Source organism: Tetrao urogallus (assembly GCF_951394365.1).
Source record: "Tetrao urogallus genome assembly, chromosome: 15".
NCBI classification, from domain to species: Eukaryota; Metazoa; Chordata; class Aves; order Galliformes; family Phasianidae; genus Tetrao; species Tetrao urogallus.
The window spans coordinates 10,891,599-10,910,496 of NC_136828.1; the positions used below are offsets into that span (position 1 = coordinate 10,891,599).

At 57.9% G+C, this 18,898-nt stretch overlaps 1 protein-coding gene across 1 annotated transcript in view; it reads left to right on the forward strand.

The window, feature by feature from the left end:
* Positions 1–10,497: 10,497 nt before the first annotated feature.
* TNRC18 (trinucleotide repeat containing 18) overlaps positions 10,498–18,898 on the forward strand; it is a gene marked incomplete at both ends in the record, with an annotated part of 42,966 nt that continues 34,565 nt past the window's right edge. The window contains one exon of the mRNA XM_079543151.1: positions 10,498–10,699. Coding sequence (XP_079399277.1) covers positions 10,498–10,699 — 202 coding nt within the window. The remainder of the gene's footprint in view (positions 10,700–18,898) is intronic.

An 18,898-nucleotide genomic window follows, 5' to 3' on the forward strand; every position in this document is an offset into this window, starting at 1 on the left:
CAGAGGAAGGGATGATATCCCACACCACAGCTCCGGGTTTGCTCCCATTGCCATGCGTGGGGCGCTGCGAGCCGCCGCTCGGCGGGGCTGAGCCTCCATCACCGCGTCGCTCCTCAGCCTTTCCTCATTTCTTCGGGATTTCAGGCAGCTTCCAAATTCCTGCGCAGCCAAATCCTCCGTGGGGCTGCCAGGAGCCCCGGCCAGCAGTGGGGACGTGCAGTTTCTGTACCCACAGAACAGCCAGGATCGCTGGCGTTCCGCGGGCGATGAGGACGGCATGGAGCCCCGCTGCTCCGCGTCCTGGCACGGCCACGTCACAGCGGGGCGTCCTGCAGGATCCCTTTGCCGGCACCTGGGCTCGATCCCAAAACTCGAGGTGATGGGGAGAGCTCTCCCAGCTCTGCACCCCTCTGCTTCGGGGTCCCACCCCAAACTCCCCACACTTCGCCCTCCTGCTGTCTCCACAACCCCGCCGTGTTCCCGAATGTGGAATCGTGTTGGTTCCTCTGCCCTCGTGCAGGATTTATTGTCCGCAGGACTTCCTGTGCTTGCTTTCAACATGCACTATTTCTTCTCGTGAGCCATAAATCAAAACTGTTTGTTTGTTTCCAGTGGCTTTTTTTTTTTTTTTAACAGTTATGATTATGATTATTATTGTTCTTTACTCCTCAGGGCCTCCCAGGGCTCTGGGAAGCACCTTGGGGGCAGATGGAGGTGGGGAGGAGATGCGGAGAAGCTCTGAGTCCGCAGTGATGGCACACATTGGGCGTCCATGAGAAATGCTCACAGGAATCGAGCTGGGAAAGGTGGGAAATCCTGCCCTGATGCTGTGGACCTCCAGCACTGCTCCATAGAACTGCTCCACCTCCAGCACTGCTCATAACACTGCTCCACCTCCAGCACTGCTCCATCTCCAGCCACAGCAGGATGCAGCCCCATGGCCTGGACACCCTTCATGTGTTGGGTTTCTCCATTGAAGCCTCACAGACATGAACCCAATTTGGTTTTCCTGCCTCATCCCGTGCAGAGCAGAGCCTTGCAGTGGGCTGCACGCACCGAGCCCCTCCTCTACCCTTTGGGCTCCTGTCAGAGACCCCAGGGCTGGGGACCCACCTTGAGCCAATCCCACCTGCAGGACGCAGCTCTCTGCTCCGCTCTGCTCTTTCCACCAGCGACTCATGGAAATCCATTTGTGCTGCAGCCGCAGCTCGGCATGCCGGCTGTTCCTCCTTACTCTCCTCTTTCTTTTGTTTTTGTTTTGGAGCTCTTTGGCCCAAAGAAAACACCTGGGATGCCGACCTTCCCACAGCGCTTTCCTCACCTCGAAGGCTTTTTCTTTTCACCACCCCACTCTGGCTGCACAAACCGCACCGGGACGCGGCCCGATGGCGCTCCCAGGGCTGAATCTTATTTGGGAGGGGATTCTGATTTTCCAGCAGCTCTCACACAGCGGCGGAGGCACCCGCGGGGTTCCCACCACCCCTCTGCTGCTCCCCGGGCCAGCGTCAGCACGCCCGCATCGCGTCCCCTGGGGATGCAACAGCCAACCGGATCCGCCGGGAGATGTTGGCGAAAACACCCCCGAAATGATAAATGGTGCCGAGCTGTGCTTTATGCTCTATATTTAACAGCATTGTCTTCTTTCAATTTATTTTATTTTTCTTGGAAACGGGTGTGGGGGAGCAGCACTCGCTTTTCCCGCGACTTTTCGCGCTCCCGCAGCGCGCTGACCCCTCCGTGGCGCTCTGGAAAGCAAATTTCTTTTTTGGTTTTCGTTTGGAAGCCGGGATGGAAAATGATTTCCAAACTCCCCAAATTAGAAACAGTGCTTTGTTTTGGTGGTGGGGGTGGGGAGAGGGGGGGGGGAGGAGAGCAGTGTGTCATCCCACAGCAATGAGGAGCGCGCCCAGGGAGCGCGGCACTGTGATTGATTTCTGCAGTGCTGCCCCATAGCGCTGCCCCATAGCGCTGTCCTGTAGGACTGCCCCATAGCACTGCCCCATAGCGCTGCCCTGTAGGACTGCCCCATAGCACTGCCCCATAGTGCTGCCCCATAGGACTGCCCCATAACAATGCCCCATAGCGCTGCCCCGTAGCACTGCCCTGTAGCGCTGCCCCATAGCACTGCCCTGTAGGACTGCCCCTTAGTGCTGCCCCATAGCGCTGCCCCGTAGCACTGCCCTGTAGCACTGCCCCATAGCACTGCCCCATAGTGCTGCCCCACAGCACTGCCCCGTAGCACTGCCCCATAGCACTGCCCCATAGCGCTGCCCCACAGCACTGCCCCACGACTCTGCCCTGAGGGTTTGCACACTGAGGGTTTGGCTTTGAGCTGTCGATAAGCAATTGGAGCGAATGCTGTGTGGTGCTGGGGCACAAGCAGGAGGCGGTTTCTTGTTGAGATTTTGTTTCAGTGTGTCCTCGTCGCGATTTCACTGTGGGTTATTTTGTTCCTCACAAAAAAACATTGGGTCCTATGGGAGCTGGGTTGGACTCACACAAAAAGGAGCCAGTCCTGCCCGGGACGAGCTCGTCCCCATCCCTGCAGTTAGAGGTTCTATTGACAAACCACCACGGCAGAGGCTTCCTGGTGCCTTCCGCAGCTCCAAATGGGCCCTCAGCCTCAGGCTGTAGGGGTGCCAGGCCATTTCTGCGGGTGCAGCAGCAGGCATTGCCAGAAATCCCAGACAAACAGTGCATTTTAAGAAATCACAGCGGGTGCTGCGTGCGTCCACTGGCAGCGGCTGCACAGGGTGGAGAAAACCTTCACCCTCTGCGTTTTTCCCCTGTGGGACACCTCAGCTCAGCTGCCCCCCCAGCTCAGGCTGCCCAGTGCCCAGCGTGGCCTGGGGCACCTGCAGGAAGGTGATCCCACGTCCCGGTGATGCTGGAGCCACATGGGCTGGGTTTGCTCCCTGCCAGCTGACACTCGAAGAACAGAGCAGCGTTACACCTCGGTCCCTCTGCCCTCGTTCTTCCTCTCTTCCACCTCTCCCCCTTCTTCATTTATTTTATTTTTTATTTTTCCCAGGCCCCATTTTTCCCCCCATCGAGGGAAAAACGCTTCGCCTAATTAGCAAAACACGTCAAAGAAAAATGATTAATGTCCCAGGGAGGAGATTGAGCCGCCTTTGTGCCTGGGTTGCCTGACTTCTGCTCCTCAAGGTTTTATTAAAAGATAAGGCAGCTCGTGACGGGCAAGCAAAGCAAAGCGTGCGCTCTGCCCGGTGCCGTGGGGTGGGAGAAGGGGGGGCTGCAGATCGGGGTCATTGGGGCTCGTGTTTCTGTGCCTCTGCGTGTGACCGTCACCGTGGTGTCGGGCCTTGGCAGGGGGAAAGGCGTAAGCTCTGGCTGAATGCCTCCTTTATTCTTCCAAGGCAGGTAACTCAATCCTGCCGGCCGGGCTCTGAGCGGCGCTGCGATTGAGGGCGTTTGCACGGGGTGATGCTGAAGGGGAGAGCAGTTTGGGGAGGGGATGCTGGGGGTGGGTGCCTCAAATTGGGGTCAGGTCCAGCAGCAGGGCGGTGAGGGGACAGCCGGGTTCCCGTCCCAGCGCTCTGCCACAAACCGCAGCACTTCTGCCCCACTTTGCTCTCGCAAAACTCTGTGCCTGCTGTGGGGCGCTTGTTGCAGACACCCGTGGGCTGGAGCATCGCCGCACCCCAGGATGTGCCCAGCTCTCAGCACAGCTCTAGGAGATCCAAGCGCAGCATTCTTTGTCATTATCACCACGTGAAACCACGAGGAACTCCCAAACCAGCAACTGGAGGCATCTGCGTGTCAGTGGGCGAGCGGGGAGCTGCGGCGCGGGCCGCTCTGTGCCGCTCTGTGCTCGGAGGGCTTCTCCTCCAGCATCAGCCCCGCGCTCGGCTCTGCTCCACATAAACAAGGGCTGCGTGTCGGCTGGAGGCGGCCTTCAGGGCTGCGCGCCGCTGGGTGGGACCTCAGCACAGAAATATTTTCAAGATAAACAGAGGAAAACGAGTCCTGGAGGAGGACGGAGCCGCTGGCAGCGCTCCTCGCCATTTCGGGGCAGGAACTTGGAGCTCCGCGGGCTGGGGTGGAAAGACGGCTTTTGTAAATTCCTTCTTCTCCGAAGGGAACTCGGAGGGCTGAAGATAAACACGAAGGGCAACGGGCGGCGAAACCCACTGGGGGAGAGCGGGGACGGCACGGGGCAGAAGCGCCTTGGGGAGGGCGATGAGTGCCGTGGGACACAGCGCCCCCCCTGCAGCATCGCCGCATCCCGAACGTCGCTGATGGCGGAGCCGAGCAGCGCCCAGCACCAACCAGGACCTGCTGGCAATGCCAAGTGCTGGCAGCGGCGCCCTGGGGGACGCGGCCCCGTCTGCTGGGCTCCGGGGTGCTGGGATGCCGGCGTCTCCCCTCCCCCCTCCTCCTCCCCACCCTCAGCAAATTTAATTAAAAGTCATCCAGATTCCTTTGAAAGAAAATGTCATCCGTCGACACAATTACACTTTAACTAACCAAAGCTGTTACAGTTCCTATATATATTGGAATCAGGCTGTCGTTATTAGTTCTAAGTAAGTAATTTATTCCCATTATTGTGTTCAAATTACAGGATATTACCCCCCGGGGAAATAATCCTGTTATTTGAAATGTAGAAAAGAACTCTGCATGGACAACAATAGGTTCCTAAACGAACCTCAGCGGTCCGAAACGGAGCACAGCATCGCTTTGCTTGGATAGAAAAACACACAAAGTTGTGTTTAAAGGATGGTTTTCCTCCTCCCGCCCCAAGAGAGGGAAAAGGGGCTCCTCCTCTTCACCCGGAGCTGTGGGAACCTGGGGGGCAGCGGGGGGTTGGGGATGGGGGTCCACGTGCCGTGCGGCCCAACGCTGCTACGGCTCTGCGACACGGAGCTCATGGACCGCTTCAGACCACCGAGAGGAAAAAGGGAGAGGGGGAAAAAGAAAGAGGAGGAAGAGGGAGGAAAACGAGCTGCACTTGTAACCTGATTACAGCAGCCAGCTATGTGTGCGAAATCACAATGCGGCTCTATAATTAAATCTCCCTTTCCCCCCTCCTGCCGCGCTCTTTCCTCCAGCAGGCGCGGTACAAAAGCCGTCGTTAGGACACGGCATTCCAGCTCCGACCAGAGGGGAAGGTTTTGTCTATCGCTGCTGGGATCGTCTTGAAGGAAATCGTCGTTAGGAGCCGGGTGCAGCCGGCTGGAAGGCTTTGTTGGGTGCAGGGCTCTGCTGGAGGAGCTGTGGGTGCTGTGGGGCCGTGCAGGGCAAGTGGGGAGGGGAACGGCCCTGGGAGAGCAGTGGGGGCTGCGCTGTGTATGGGGACCCTCCTGCAGCCCCTGGTGCCTGGGTCAGATGGTTTCTGCCCCAGCAGGTGTAGTTTTAGCATCACTTCGGTACCCAGCGGTGCTTCGGTGGGCGCCGTGGGGATAAGGGAGCCAGAAGAACTGCTGGGTGTGGGGAATGCTCCTGCTTTTCCCAAAGGTTTTGTGGCACTTGGCTTCTGGACCCAGTGGCCCCACAGCTGGCCACGTGCAGACGCCAAGGATGGGCTCAGCTTGGGGACCCTGCGGTCACCGCCTTGCCATTAGGGACACTGGTTTGCTGGGTGCTCCGTCCCCACCTGTGTGACACCTGAGCTGGGTGGCAGCTGTAGGTTCAGCCCCAGCGGCCCATTGACCTGCAGGCAGGTCTGCGCTTGTTGCTCTGGGATATTTTTGGGGACAGGTTTTGTTTCCCATCTCTCTTTCCCTCGGGTCAGAAGAGGCATTTACGAGCTGGAAGAACGCAACGTGGGGAGGCGGATGGTTTCACCGTGCCTTCAGATGGGGATGGCAAAGTTTGGGGTGCACACGCAGCAGGGACAATCTGCAGGGGAAGGGACAGCCCCGAGCATCAGCGCCGTCGGTGCCCACATCTCTTCTTTTGGGGACATCGCCCTCGGTGTGGCGCAAAGCCAGACCCCACGCTTGTCCCCATCCCCTGCAGCCCTGCATTTCCAGCTCCCCAGGGCTCAGTGGGTTGCGGTGTGCGGCAGCGAGGTGAATTTTAAGAAGGACGGAGCAAAGGCGACCAGCTCCGCGTCCAACTGCTCAACTTGTCCCCCCCTGCATCTCCTCACCGAGTCGATGCTTCAGGACCTTCAAACCTGAGCTGTTCTTATCTCCCCTCCATTCCTTCCCCACCGCAGAGGCTGCAGATGTTTCCCGTGCTCAGATATTTGGTGTGCACACAGAAGGAGCCGCGCTCAGCTCGCTGCGCTGCTGCGGATTGCTGCTCACAGCTCCGCATTCCCCACTGCTTGGACACAGCCTGCATTACAGCCACACAGCAGGCTGTGGGTTTGGGGCATCTCCCATGCGTTTCTCTCCTAAACCATCACATCTGGCCCTCCAAAAGCTGGGGGCTGCCTTCTCCTCGCCCCGCAGCCCAGTTCTGGTTAGGACCAGCGGGCACAAATCACAGCCCCGGGACTCACGTTCAGCTCAGAGCATCCCTGTGCCAGCATGTGTGTTTTTCTCATGATTTTGCACTTAAAAAAAAAGAAAGAAAGAAAGAAAGAAAAAAAGCTTTTTATTGGGTAAAAGGGGAAGGAAAAAAAAAAAAAAGAGGAGAATCAAACAGCCCCGCAGCTGGGATTGATGGAGAACGCCATCCCACACTGCTGGGAATCCCACATCCCGGCTGTCCCCCACACCGGGCTGCCCAGGACCCCCCTCCGTCCGTAGGGCTGCGTCACAGATCCCATTTTGCCTTCCAGCCCCTCTCTGGTGTTTTATATGGGGGAAAGGGCCTCCAGCGCCGCGCCGGGGATGAGGAAATGGGGCAGAGCCGTGCCAGCTCCGTCCGTGCGTCCGGCTGATTTATGGCTGCATTGCTAAATCCGGGCGCTGACTGCACGCGTTAAATATAGCTGCAAACAGCCTGCAAACGTGCGGGCAGCGCGGCACGGCTCGGCACCGCTGTGCTGTGTGTGCGGGGGGGGGGGGGGGGGCAGCCCCAAAGGTGAGCGGCCCCCCGTGATTTGGGGGGGGGGGGAAGGATGGTGGTTGTGTTCCCATCCCACCCCAAAGTCCTACCTGTGGGTGCTGGGGGGGCTCAGGGCTGTGCTGCGTCCTGCCTGCTCCGCTCTGCTTCCATTGGGGGGGGGGGGGGAGTAAAAGGGGGAGAAAAAAGGGGAAAAAAAGGGAAAATAGGGGGAAAAAAATGGGGAGAGGATAATGGGGGGGGGGGGGGAGGAGGAAGAAAAAAGAAGGAAAAATGGGGGAAAAGGGGAAGAGGGGAAATGGAAGGGGGGAAAATAGAAGGGGAATCAAAAAGAGGAGAAAAAGGGAAAAAATAGGGGAAAAGGGGAATAAAATGAGGGGGGAGGAAAAAAAAAAAAAAAGGAAAAATGGGGGAAAAAATCGAGAATAATGGAGTAAGAACGGGGAAAATGGGGAATAAAGTGCTAAAAAAAAATATGGATTTTTTTTTTTTTCCTTTTAAAAGTAAATTAAGCGGCGTAAAACGAAAGGGGGGAGGGGGGTGGGGGGGCGGTCCGTCCGGGCGGCGGCGACAGAACGAAATGAAACGGGGGGGGGCGAACGGGGGGCGCTGGGCGCTGCTGGCGGCGCGGCGCGGGGCGGCACAAAATGGCGGCTGAGGAGGAGGAGGAGGAGGGGACGGGGGGGGGGCGGGTTTTATTTTCCTCGGATTTTTAATTATTATTTTTATTATCCGCCATTTTTAACGAGCGCAGCCACCCCCCCTTCCCCTCCCCCCCCCCCCCCTCCAACCCTCCCCCTCTTTTTTTATAAAGGCGACGCGCTCGCGTGTTCCTAATGACAAAAGGAATCCCGCGCTCAACGCAGCGCTCCGTCCTCCCGGCGCTTCTGCCCTCAGCGCGCCGCTTTCGGCCTGAAAAAACTCCGCTTCGGTGACCGGCGCCCCCCCGCTTCGCCCCTCATTTCAATGTTTGAAAGCGGGGGGGGGGGGGGGCACGGAGGGTTCGCCCCCCACAGCCGCTCCCCCTCAAAGGGCGCTTTGTGCGCGGCGGGGCCGTGGGAGAGGGCCGGCCGCCCGTTCCCTCCTCAGCGCCCCGGGGGGGGGGGGGGGGGTTCTTCTCTCCCTCAGCGCGGGGCGGGCCGCGGGGGGCCTGGAAACGGCGCACAGCGACGGTGACTGAGAGCAGAAGGCGGCGGTGGGGGAGCCTGGAAACGGCCGCCTGTTTACCCACGGCTGAGCGGCGTGCCGGACGGCCAATGGGACGGCGGAAAGCAGCTCCGATCCCGCCCCCTCGGGGGGGGCGCGGCTCGCGGAGAACAATGCGTGTTTCACGGCCCCGGCGCCGCGCTTTGCCCCTTTCCCTCCCTCTCCCCGTTCTCCCTTTATTTTCCTCCCCCTCCCCCTCCCGCCGCCGCTTTTTTTTTCCCCTCCCCTAAGCGCCGCCGATTGCCGCGCGCGCGCGGGGCCGCTCTCCGTCTGCGCCGCCGCGGTTGCGGATCGCGCCCGATGCCGCTCGGCGGGGCCGTCCCGGCGCTCCATGGCGCGGCCGCCGCGCCGCCGCCCCCCCGCCCCTGAGCCCCGGCCGCCCGCACCCCCCGCCGGGCCCCGGCCCGCCGCGCCGCCGCCATGGGCCGCGAGCAGGCGGCCTGAGCGCCAGGTAGGACCGCGGCGGCTCCGCGCCCCGCTCGCTTTCCTCCCCGGTCCCCGTTTTCTCCCCCCGGTTGTTATTTGCGGGACGTTTCCCGCCGCCGTTCCTCTCCTCCCGCTCTGTCCCGGCTCCCGTTCGTAGCGCTGTGTTTTCCGCCTCCCGCGGGTTCCGTTCCGCCGCTCTTCTTCAGCGCTCGTTTTTGCTCCCCTTCCCTTTTTTGCTCTCTCCCTTCTTCTTTTCCTCATCTTTATTTTCCCCGTTTCAGTTTTTTTTTTTTTTCCCCCCGTTTTATTTCCTTTTTTCCCCCCTTTCTTCGCATTTCTCCCCCGTACTTTCAGTCTTTTTTTACATCCGCTTCTTTCATTCCTTTTTCTCCTTTCATTTCCATTTTCTTTCCCTTTCTCTCATTTTCTCACATTCTTTTCCTTATTTTTCGCCTCCTCTCTCATTCACCTTTCGTTTTTCTGCTTTTCTTCTCCCCGTCTTCTTTCCGTTGCTCTAAATCGACTTTTTTCCTCTTTCCCGTTTTCCTCCCATTTCTTCCCATCTTGTCCCCCCTTTTTTCTTTTCCTTCTTTTTTTTTTCTCCTTTTTTCTTTCCTTCGTTTTTTTACCCTCTTTTCTACTTTCTTTTTCCTTTCATTTTGTTCCGTTTCTTCCTTTTTCCCCCTCTTTCCCCCCCTTTCTCTTTTTTTTTCCCCTTTCCTGTTTTCCCCCTTTTTTCTCCTTCCTCCCTTTTTTCCTCTTTTCTTTTTTCCTCTTTTTCCCTTCTTTTCGTACACTTCCCCCTTTTTCTTCTCCCGTTTCTCCCCTTTTTTTTTCTTACCCCGTTTCTCCCCCTTTTTCTCCCCTTTCCTCCCTCTTTCCCTCGTTTTTTTCCGTTCGCTCCCCCCATTTTTTTCGCCTTTTTTCCTTTCCCGCTTTTACTCCTTTTTTCTTAACCTTCTTTCACCTTTTTCCCTTTTTTTTCTTTTTTTTTTCGCCTTTTTTCCTTCTCGTTTTTTCGTCTTTTTTTCCTCCCCCCCCGCCTTTTTTTTTTCCTTGCTTTTTTTTTTTTTTGATCTCTTTCCTTCTCCCCCCGATTTTTTCCCCCCCCTTCGCCTTTTCCTTTTTCCCCTCCTTTTCCCTCTTCAAACCCTCCCCCCGCTTTTCTCTCCATTTCCCCCCGTATTTCTCTCCATTTCCCCCGCTTTGTTTCCCTACGAACCCCCTCGGATCCCGGCGGAGCCGCCTCCGTGTGCCCGCAATGGTGCAAACAGGTCGGAGCGCTGCGGCCGCTCTGCTCCCGTCCCGGCTGCTGCGGCCCCGCAACGGAGCCTTTCGTACGGAACGATCCGAAAGAGAGAAAAAGATTTAAGGAAGATATTTCTGTATCTTCTCCTTTCTTTTCGCTCCCCGGCGGTGCCGCGCTGTTCCGCTCCGCGGGGCGGCTCCGCTGCGCGCCATTATTGCCATTATTTTTTTTCTTCCTTTTTTTTTTTTTCTCCTTTACTCTTCCATCCCTCTCCGTAATTCCTGCCTTACATTCCCGTCGTCTCTTCCCCCGCCTTTAAACCCCCCTTCCTCTACGCTCCGTTCCCCGGGCGGCTCTGGCGGCCGCTCTCCCGTTCTCACCGCCGCCCGCTCTCTCTCCGCAGGCAGCACCGAGCCGGGGGCTGGCACCCTGCACCGCGCCATGGCACGCTCGGACGCCTTGTTCTTGAAAACCGTCTGATTTTTTGGGGGGGAGAAGCGGCAGAAGAAGAAAGAGAGGAGAAAAAAAGAAAAAAAAAAAAAAAAAAAAAAAAAAAAGGGGGGGGGGGCGGCGGGAGGAGAAAAATCGGCGGCGAGCACCGAGAGCGATCCGGGAGACTCCTGGAAGCCGGCGAGCGGATGATGGATGGCCGAGACTTCGGGCCCCCCCCCCGCTCGGCGCACGGCCCCCCCCCGCCGCTGCTTTCGGGGCTGCCCATGGACGGGCACCGCCTGGCCGCCGGCCGCCTGCCCCCCTCCGCGCCCCTGGCCGCGGGGCTGCCCGCAGCGCTGCAACCCGGCAAGTTCCTGGCGTCCGGCATCGGCCTCCACGCGCACCCCGGTAAGAGCGCCGGGCGGATCCGCGAGCTGTGCGAGCCGAGGCTTTGGCCGTGCTGTAGAGCCGACTCGTAGCGAGAGCCGTGCTTTAGAGCCCGGAGAGCCGTGCGTTGAAACCCCGAATGCGCTTGGTCCCGAGCCCCAGCGTTCCGTGCTTCAGAGCCCCGAATAGAGGGTCCTCCAGCCCCAAATGCCCGTGTTGTGGAGCCCGTGTGTGCGCGCTCTCCATTCCCTGACACTTGTGTTTTAAAGCCCCAAATTCCGTGCTGTAAACCCCAGATACCCAAGTCCCAAATATTCACGGGTCGCAGCACTGCGTATCCGTGCTTTGAATCCCATTTTATTTGTGTTTTAGACCCTAAAAATCGGTGCTTTAGAGCCCGGATCGCTGGGCTTTAAACCCCAGACAGATGTGCTTTAAAGCCCCAACGCCCGCAGTGCTGCACTGCTGATCCCAGTGTTTGGGAGCCACGAATAGATGAGCTTTAGACCCCAAATAGCTGAGCTGCTTGAGCCTGTGTGCGTGCTCCAGAGTCCCGAATATTCATGCATTAAATCCCACGCAGACGCTGTTTAAACCCCAGATACCCATGCTTTCAAGCCCCAAATATCTGCATTTTTAACTCCAAAAATTCATGCTCCTGAGTCCCAGGGATCCGTGCTTTATATCCCAGATACACGCACTCTGGAGTCCCAAACCCTGGTGGTTTAATCCATAAATATCTGTGCTTGAAACCCCAAACGTGCATGCTTTAGAGCCCCAAATAGCCGTGCTTTGGAGCCTGAAGATCTGTGTTAAGAGCCCAGATCTGCGCGCTCCCCAGCCCCAAGCGCATACGTGCCTGCAAGCCCGGATTTGTGTGCTTTGGAGTCCCAAAAATGCATGTTTTAGAGCCCCGAATATCTGTGCTTTGGAGCCCAAAGACCCACGCTGTTAATCTTACACACGAGCGCTCCAGAATGTTAAGGATTTGCGTTTTAAGCCCCAAATATTGCTGGTTTAAAGCCCAGATGTCCGTGCTCCACGACGCCGAATATCGGTGCTGTAAACCCCAGGTTTGTGCTCTGCAGCCCCAACTCGGTGTGGTTCTGAGCCCCACATCCATGCCCTGTGCGTTGTTTCGGGCTCTGCTCTGTGCACGGCATTTCCCGAAGGCTTTGCTTGGGGCGGAGGGGGATAAAAAAAAAAAACAACCCAACAAACAGGGAATGCAAAAAAAGAAAACGATGGGAATGGGGGAAAATCCGCTGCTGGCCGTTTGTGCACAGCGAATTATGGCACGGATTTGGGAAATCTCAGCCGGGTGGAAAATCCCTGCCTGGCTGTGGGGCCGTCCCTTACAGAGCAGGGAATGCAGGGCGGATTCGGGGGAAGCGGAGAGGGAAGAGGACACGGCTGCCCTTATTACCTCCTATTATTATTTTTATGTTCTTGTATTTTTGTCCTCCATCTGCGGGCACCCGACCCACCGATCCGTTGAAAAAAAAAAATCCTCTTTCTCCTCCTTTTTTTTTTTTTATATTTTTTTTTGCCTTTTTTCCCCAGCACTCTGCTTTCTGTGCTGTTGCCCCGTGGGCTGTTGGCTCCATCTCCTACTTTCCCCCTTCTGAGCCGCCGCTCTGCGGTGCAGTGGGACTTTGCCCTATGGATTTGCTTTGCTTCTTTTTTTCTTCTTCTTTTTCTTTTTTTTTTTTTTTTTTCCCTTTTCGTCCCTCTTTTTTCCTGTCCCCCTTCCCTTTTCTTTCTCCCCACCTTTTTTCCTTTTTTCCTCTCCCTTCCCCCCTGCTTTTTCCCCGTTTCCCTCCCATTTCTGCCCCTTTCTCCCCCCTCCCGACCACAGGGTGGTTGCTGTGAGCTGCTGAGCAGAGCAGCACGTTTCCCCACCGCAGCCCTCTGCTTTTCTCCGTAGCCCGGACCGATCAGCTCGGTGCCCTGAGCGCAGTGCTGGGTGGCGGTGCCCAGATCTGCAGTGGAATTACCCAACCAAGGGCTGCACAGCACTCCAGCACCCCTGCCTGCTTCCTCTCTTTTGCCTTTCATTTTAACTCCTTTTTAATCTCTTTTTATCAGTATTTTAGCTGCCTTCTCGCGCCGTGTTTCCCCCCCACCTCCTATACAGCAGAAGGCAATCTGCGGTGTTCCATATGCATGCTGTGCATGTTGGGTCAGTTTGCCGTTGGGCAGATTGTTTCTATAGCATTTTTTTTTGTTATTTCCCCCCCCCAGTCACTATTTCTGCCCTTCCCCTCCATCCCTCCGCTTGCACAGCTGCAGCTTTGTCACCGAAGGAAAGCGCCGAGCCCCCATCCCGCTCCCATTGTGCCGCAGGGATTTATCTTTTTTTCAGCACAGCCCAGCATCCCGGACCCCTCGGTTCGGTGTTGGTGTCTGTGTGTGTTTCTCCTTATTCTTTGCCGCTGTTGTTGTGCCGTTTGGGTTGTTGTTTTTGGAACGGAGCCTTGCGCAAGGGACGAAGGGCGGCGGGCAGCAGCCAGAGCCTTTAAATAGAGCAGCTCCGGCCCCAGCTGTGACCCCCCCCCCCCCCATCCGTGGCTGTTGGAGCCGTCCCAGCTCCCTCCTAAAATAAATACCTGCAGAAATGTTTTGTTTAGGCAACCCCCAGCCTGGGGCTCGGGGCTGAGGGGGGCATTGCTGGGGGGATTTTCTTGGAACTGGGGGTGTTTTCCCGTGGATGGGCTGAGGGCAGGGCGATGGCGGCAGTGGGATTTGGGCTGCGGATGGGGGAGGATGCGGTGTGTGGAGCAGGGGGAGGGGGTCGGTCCCTGGTCCTCATAGAGGGTGGTGTCACCTCCGTCCCTTCCCCACCCCACCTCCGTGCTGTTCTTGGCAGCCGCTGTTCCCCGGGGGAGGTGGAGGCTGGTGGGGATGGGGTTGTGGATGGTTGGCTGCAGTCGGGAGCGGAGCGTGGTGATAACAGTAAAAACCTGCGTTCCCCGTGGACTCGGGGTGCTCTTTCTTGGGTTTGTGGCTGCGCTGTGTTGGTGTTTGTGTGCTTCCCTGCCTGCGCAGGCAGTGAAACACGGAGCTGTATTGGGGTCTGTACAGTGAAACGCAGAGATTTATCGGGGCATTCCTGCTTCTCTGGTCCGACTCTGCCATGGGTTTTTCCAGCGTAGAGGTGATACCCTCCCCTCCCCCCCGACCTCATCCTGCAAGGGAACATTGCCGTGCCAGCAAAGCCCTCCTGCAGCCGTCCTGAGAATGGTAGCAGAGCCCTGCTGGGGGTGTGGGTCCCTGCGGTGCTTCTGGGGAGTTCTGCTGTGGTTTATGGCCCTGAAATGGGGTGCTCGCCCCGGGGGTGTGGGAGGTGCTTGGTGATGCTGCTGTGGGTCTGTGGGGTTCGGAGTGAGGCGGGAATGATCTCTTGGGGTTTGCACTGGGAACGAAATGAGGGGGATGGGAATCTTGTTGTTGTTTTTTGGGTCTTCCTGCAACCTTGTGTTCTGTGTTGGTGAAGGGAGCCTGTCTGCCAAGGTGGGGTGGATTTCTGTCCCGTAGGAGCTGCGTGCCGCCCTCAGCTCCATCCCGAGTGCTTGGTGTAGGGCTGCAGAGGGCACAAGGGCTCTCCTGGAGCCAGGTCCTGCAGCGTCCTCCTGTATTTTTGGGTTCTGACTCCTTCTGAAGCTGTGCATGGCTCTGCTTCTGACCCACTGTGTTTGCTGAGGTGTGCTTCATTAACACAGCTTCGTTAGCCCGGCTCCTAGCAGCCGTTCTCTGCTGCAGAGCCGTGCCTTCAGCCCTGAGCTCCTTGGCAGAGCCCCAGTGACCTGGTGCCGGGGAAGCCTTGCCCCAGGATGAGGTGTGGGAAGGTCCCGGTGCTGCTCCCGACACGGCAGCAGCTGGAGGAATGGAAATGGCCGGGAATTAATCTTGCTGCAGACGTGGTGAGCAGATCTGCATCCCCTGCTCCTGCCCCTATCCATCTTCCCCCGCCGCCGAGCCTGGATGGCGGTTCGCTCCATCCATCGCTGCCCTCCCTGCTGCCGTTCCTTCCAGCACCACCCCCTGTGGTTTTGAATATACTTTTAATACATTTGGTTTAATTGCTTTTAATTACAAAAAAAAAAAAAAGAAAAAAATCCAATAAAATTAAGCGGCTGGCGTGCTTGGGAGGAAGGGTTTCGGAGGGATTCGGCTCTGGCTGGCTGCAGTGCCACGGCATCGGCTGTGTGGATGGAGCGGTGCCCTTGCTGTGCTGCCCGGTGTCCTGTGTGTGCAGGGCTTGAGGGCTCGGTGCTCTGCCCTGCCCAGGCTGGATGGTGTTGAGAGACAGGAGAAAAAGGTGCTCGTGGGCTGCGTGGTTGTTTCATTGTGTGCACACGTAGATGGAAACCCACGTAGTGCTTCTGCGGCATCGGGACCAGGCTGGAAATCTGTCCAAAGGCTTTGAGTATGGCTTAGCACCGTTGTTCATTGGGAATTAAATCACAGCACCGTGGCGTTTGCCTCTGCGCTTATCTCCTGGTGTTGGGATGGGGAGCAGGAAGGTGGCGTGGGCGATGCTCGGGAGAATGTGGGCAAGGAAAAGGGGCTGAACAAGGGAGAAGGGGGGAGAGCCTGGGCACAGACGGCGCGTTTGAGCCCGGGTTCCTAAGGAAAAGCAGCTTAGGGGATTGCAGTCTGCCTGCAGGAGCAGCAGCGCTGTGCAGCACGGCGCTCCGTCTTGTCCACAGCAGCGTGCGGGTGGCACTCACCCAGCTTAGGGCTGGCTGCTGCCCGGCTCGCAGCGGTGTTGGGTTTCTCGGTGGGAAGGAGGGGCGGATAACGTGGCACGGTCCCATTTAACCTGCTGGTGACCTGGACTGAAGTCATTGTGGCTGAAAATAGGCTGCGCTGCCTGCGGGGCATGGCTCGTGGCTCTGGGAGCTCTCTGAAGCTGCTGGAATTGCTGCTGGCAGGTGATGTGGGGCCGGTGCTGTGCAGTGCTGCAGTAATGGCCCCCGTCGGGTGCCCGGGGCTCTCCTGGTGCTGCCTAATGAGCTTTCCTGTAACGAACATGTGGGTGTTGCTGGGTTAATTGTGCAGGAGCCCAGACTCGATGGTTTGCTTCTTGTGCACTGGTTTTGAGTAATCAAAACAAAATGAGGATAACAGGAAGGAATTGGGTGAAATTTCTTTGCTTAGCAGGGACGCCAATAATGCGTGCGCGTCCTCGGTGGGACCAGTGCTGGCCTTAGGTCCCCCGTACAAGACAGCTCCGTCCCCAGGGCTCGTGGGGCAGTGGTGGCAGCCAGGTGGCTGGGAGGTATCCTGGGCAGGGCAGCTTTCTAGCATCCAGTTGCTTCATTCTTGAGGATTCTGAAGAGGAATCTGAGTTTGGTGCTATTTTTTAATTTCCATCCAGCGCCTCGCAGAACGTGGAGCTGGAGGGTGGATTTGGGGAGGTGCCCATCAGGGTGTTGGGTTTAATTCAGCAGGAGATAGGAGGCGTGTGGTGCAGCTGGGGTTTCAGGCAGGGGGCTGCTGTCACTGGCGGTGGTGACACAGGAGTGTTGACACCGCCTGGACTGTTTTCATGCTTTGGGATTAACATGGGGTGCGTGGGACCGGGCTGGCTGTGCGTGTCCCAGGCTGCATGGCCATGCCTGCATGCACCCGAGCACACCAAGGCTGCCAGCCCCGGCGGGCAGAGAGCCGCAGCAGCACGTCGTGCTGCCCAGGAACTCACTGCTGCTTCCCTATAGAGCTGCTCTCGTAAAACTCACAGCCAGAAAGAACCCAGCCAGCAGCCTGGCTCACGCCTCCTGCCCTCTACGTCCTCCGGGCTGGGTGGGACGTGTGCTGGGAGCACTGGGTACTGGCAGGAGGGGGGGTCTGCCTGGTGCTGCGGTGCTGACGCTGCTGCCAGCAGTAGTAAATATTGAGCAAGAGTTGCTTCAAAATAAAACAGCCTGGACAGCGGGGTTCCTACACGGAGTAAAGCGAAGTGAAAAGAAACAATAGACGTGGGTGCCAAGCTGGTGGCGAGCTTGTGTTTGATTGAAAGGGGTGGTTTTGCAGCTGGAGGGAAGCGGCGTGGTGGTGGGAGAGATGTGGGGGTCAGACTGAGGGAGCGAGCCCCAAGTCCTTCAGGGGACAGGCAGAGTAGAGGCTGTAAATGTGTCTTAGGAGCAGCTGGCACGATGGGGCTGGGGTTTGGGGCGTTGGGGATGGATTCAGTGGCACGGTGCGGCAATACGGGTGCATCTGATGCAAGGCTTTGATGTCAGCGCCTGGGGGCTCGCAGCACTGCTATCTCGTGTGTGGCACGGAGTCGGACCAGCTCTGGTGCCTCGGGTGTCACCGCAGGGAGGAGGTGGCTGAGATTTATGCCGTCAGCGCTGCCGGCTCTCAGCTGTTGGCGAGCTGCAGATGTGTGTGTGAGAAACAGCCCCTGCCGTGCTGCTGTGGGATGCAGCAGGGAGGTGGGGCACAGGGTTCCCCAAAGGGTTTCCCCCAGCAGGGTGCTGCTGCTGGCAATGGGATCGGGGATGTGCAGCGATCGTAGGCTCAGATCTGAGGGGTCCTGGGGAGCGCACTGGGCTCAGGGGCCTTATGGCCTGCAGCTCCTTGCATCACGGCACGATGCTGGGGGAGGGGGCGACGTGTTGGTGGTTAGCAATATTTCATCACTGGCAGAAACCCATAACGGACGGATGGGCCCACGGGGGAGAATTACTTCACCTCTTCCAGAGCCTTCCGATGGTGAGGCTGCGGCTTCTCGGGCAGAGAGGGCTTTCACTCCTGATCCCCCCTGCTCAGGGCTGGTGCTTCTCTCCCAGCTGACAGTGGGGATCGGAGAGCTGGACAGTACTGGCGCTTTGGGGATGCAGCTTCTTGGTGCTGCTGCCGGGTGGTTGGAGTCTGAGCAGCGTGGGGCTGAACTCCCCGCAGAGCTGCACCCCGGCGGTGCTCCCCCAAGTGAGGCTCTGGCGTGTGGTTGCTGCGGTCGCTGCTATCTCAGCTCCCCATCGCCCTGTGCCCGCTTGGTGGTGACTCACAGGGCTCTGCCTCTTCCCCTCCGCCGCCGTTTTCAGCAGGGTTGACACATCTGTACCGGCCAAGTTCCCCCAACAGCAGCCCTCGGTGATAGTGATCGATGGCTTCATGGGCGGCTCCTGTGCAACGTGGGGGCGTTGTACCGCTGGGGAGATGGGCTGCGTGTAGAGGCATCGGATACCCAAGGGTGCTGCTCCCACCTCCCCGTGGCTTCCTCGCCCCACGCCTGCCTCGCATTCCATCAGCAGGCTGCAGGAGCGTGGCTCAGCCTGCCGAGCCCCTGGGCGCATCCCTGGGCAATAAGCATCTTGTGCCGGTTCAGCGACTGCCCCGTCCCCGGGCGCACGGCTGTGGTTTCCCCTTCTCCCCTCCCTTCCCTTTGGCAGGAACCCACGGTTGGGGTGAGCTGTGCGTTGCTCACTGCGGTCGAGTTTCTCCCCTTGGCATCGCTTTCTGGCACAGAGATGCAAGGAGGAAGCGGCTTGCCTGTGGCCACTGCTGCGTGCCTGCTGCTGCAGGACGTGCCCGGGGCTGCCAGGCAGCAGGTTTTGGGTGTGTGTGAGGCTAAGAGCGGCCAGAGGGTTGTGCAGAGGAAGGGCTGCTCAGGTGTTTGTCCGGGGGTTGTGTTCGCATTGGGTTCATCTCCTGGAAGGCTTTGGCAGGGAATGGATGGGCGAATGCAGCCCAGCAGCTTCTCCTCTTGCACTTAGCAAGGGCAAATGGTGTTGCTGTCTCAATAATGTGCAGTATTGACTGGCTCTCGCAGATGGTGCCCCACGTGAAGCTTCAGGGGCTGAACTTCTCTCTCCTGGTTTTGGTGTGGTTTTGTTTGGATCCAGCTGAATCCCCGAAGCTTTCTCAGGTCATTATTGCCTGTTTGCTTTCAATGAGATTGTAGGACTTTGGGGTGGTTTGTTGCTGATGGGATCTGAAGGGAAGCTTCCAGAGGGCTCCACTGGCTCCTTCAGACTCTCCTGATGGGTTTTATGCAGTTTGTAAAGGTTGACACCAACTGGGGAGCTGCTTCCCCTTCTGCCCGTTCTCGGGGTGGCATGCAGTGCTGGATTTGCAGCCTTGCCGGGTGCCGTTTGGTGGCAGTGTTGCAGAAGAATTGCTTCCTGCAGCCAAGAGCTCGCTTGATTCCCAATTTTATTATGACTATTCATTTATGAAATGCTGCTGCTTATGATTTCCATGAAGATG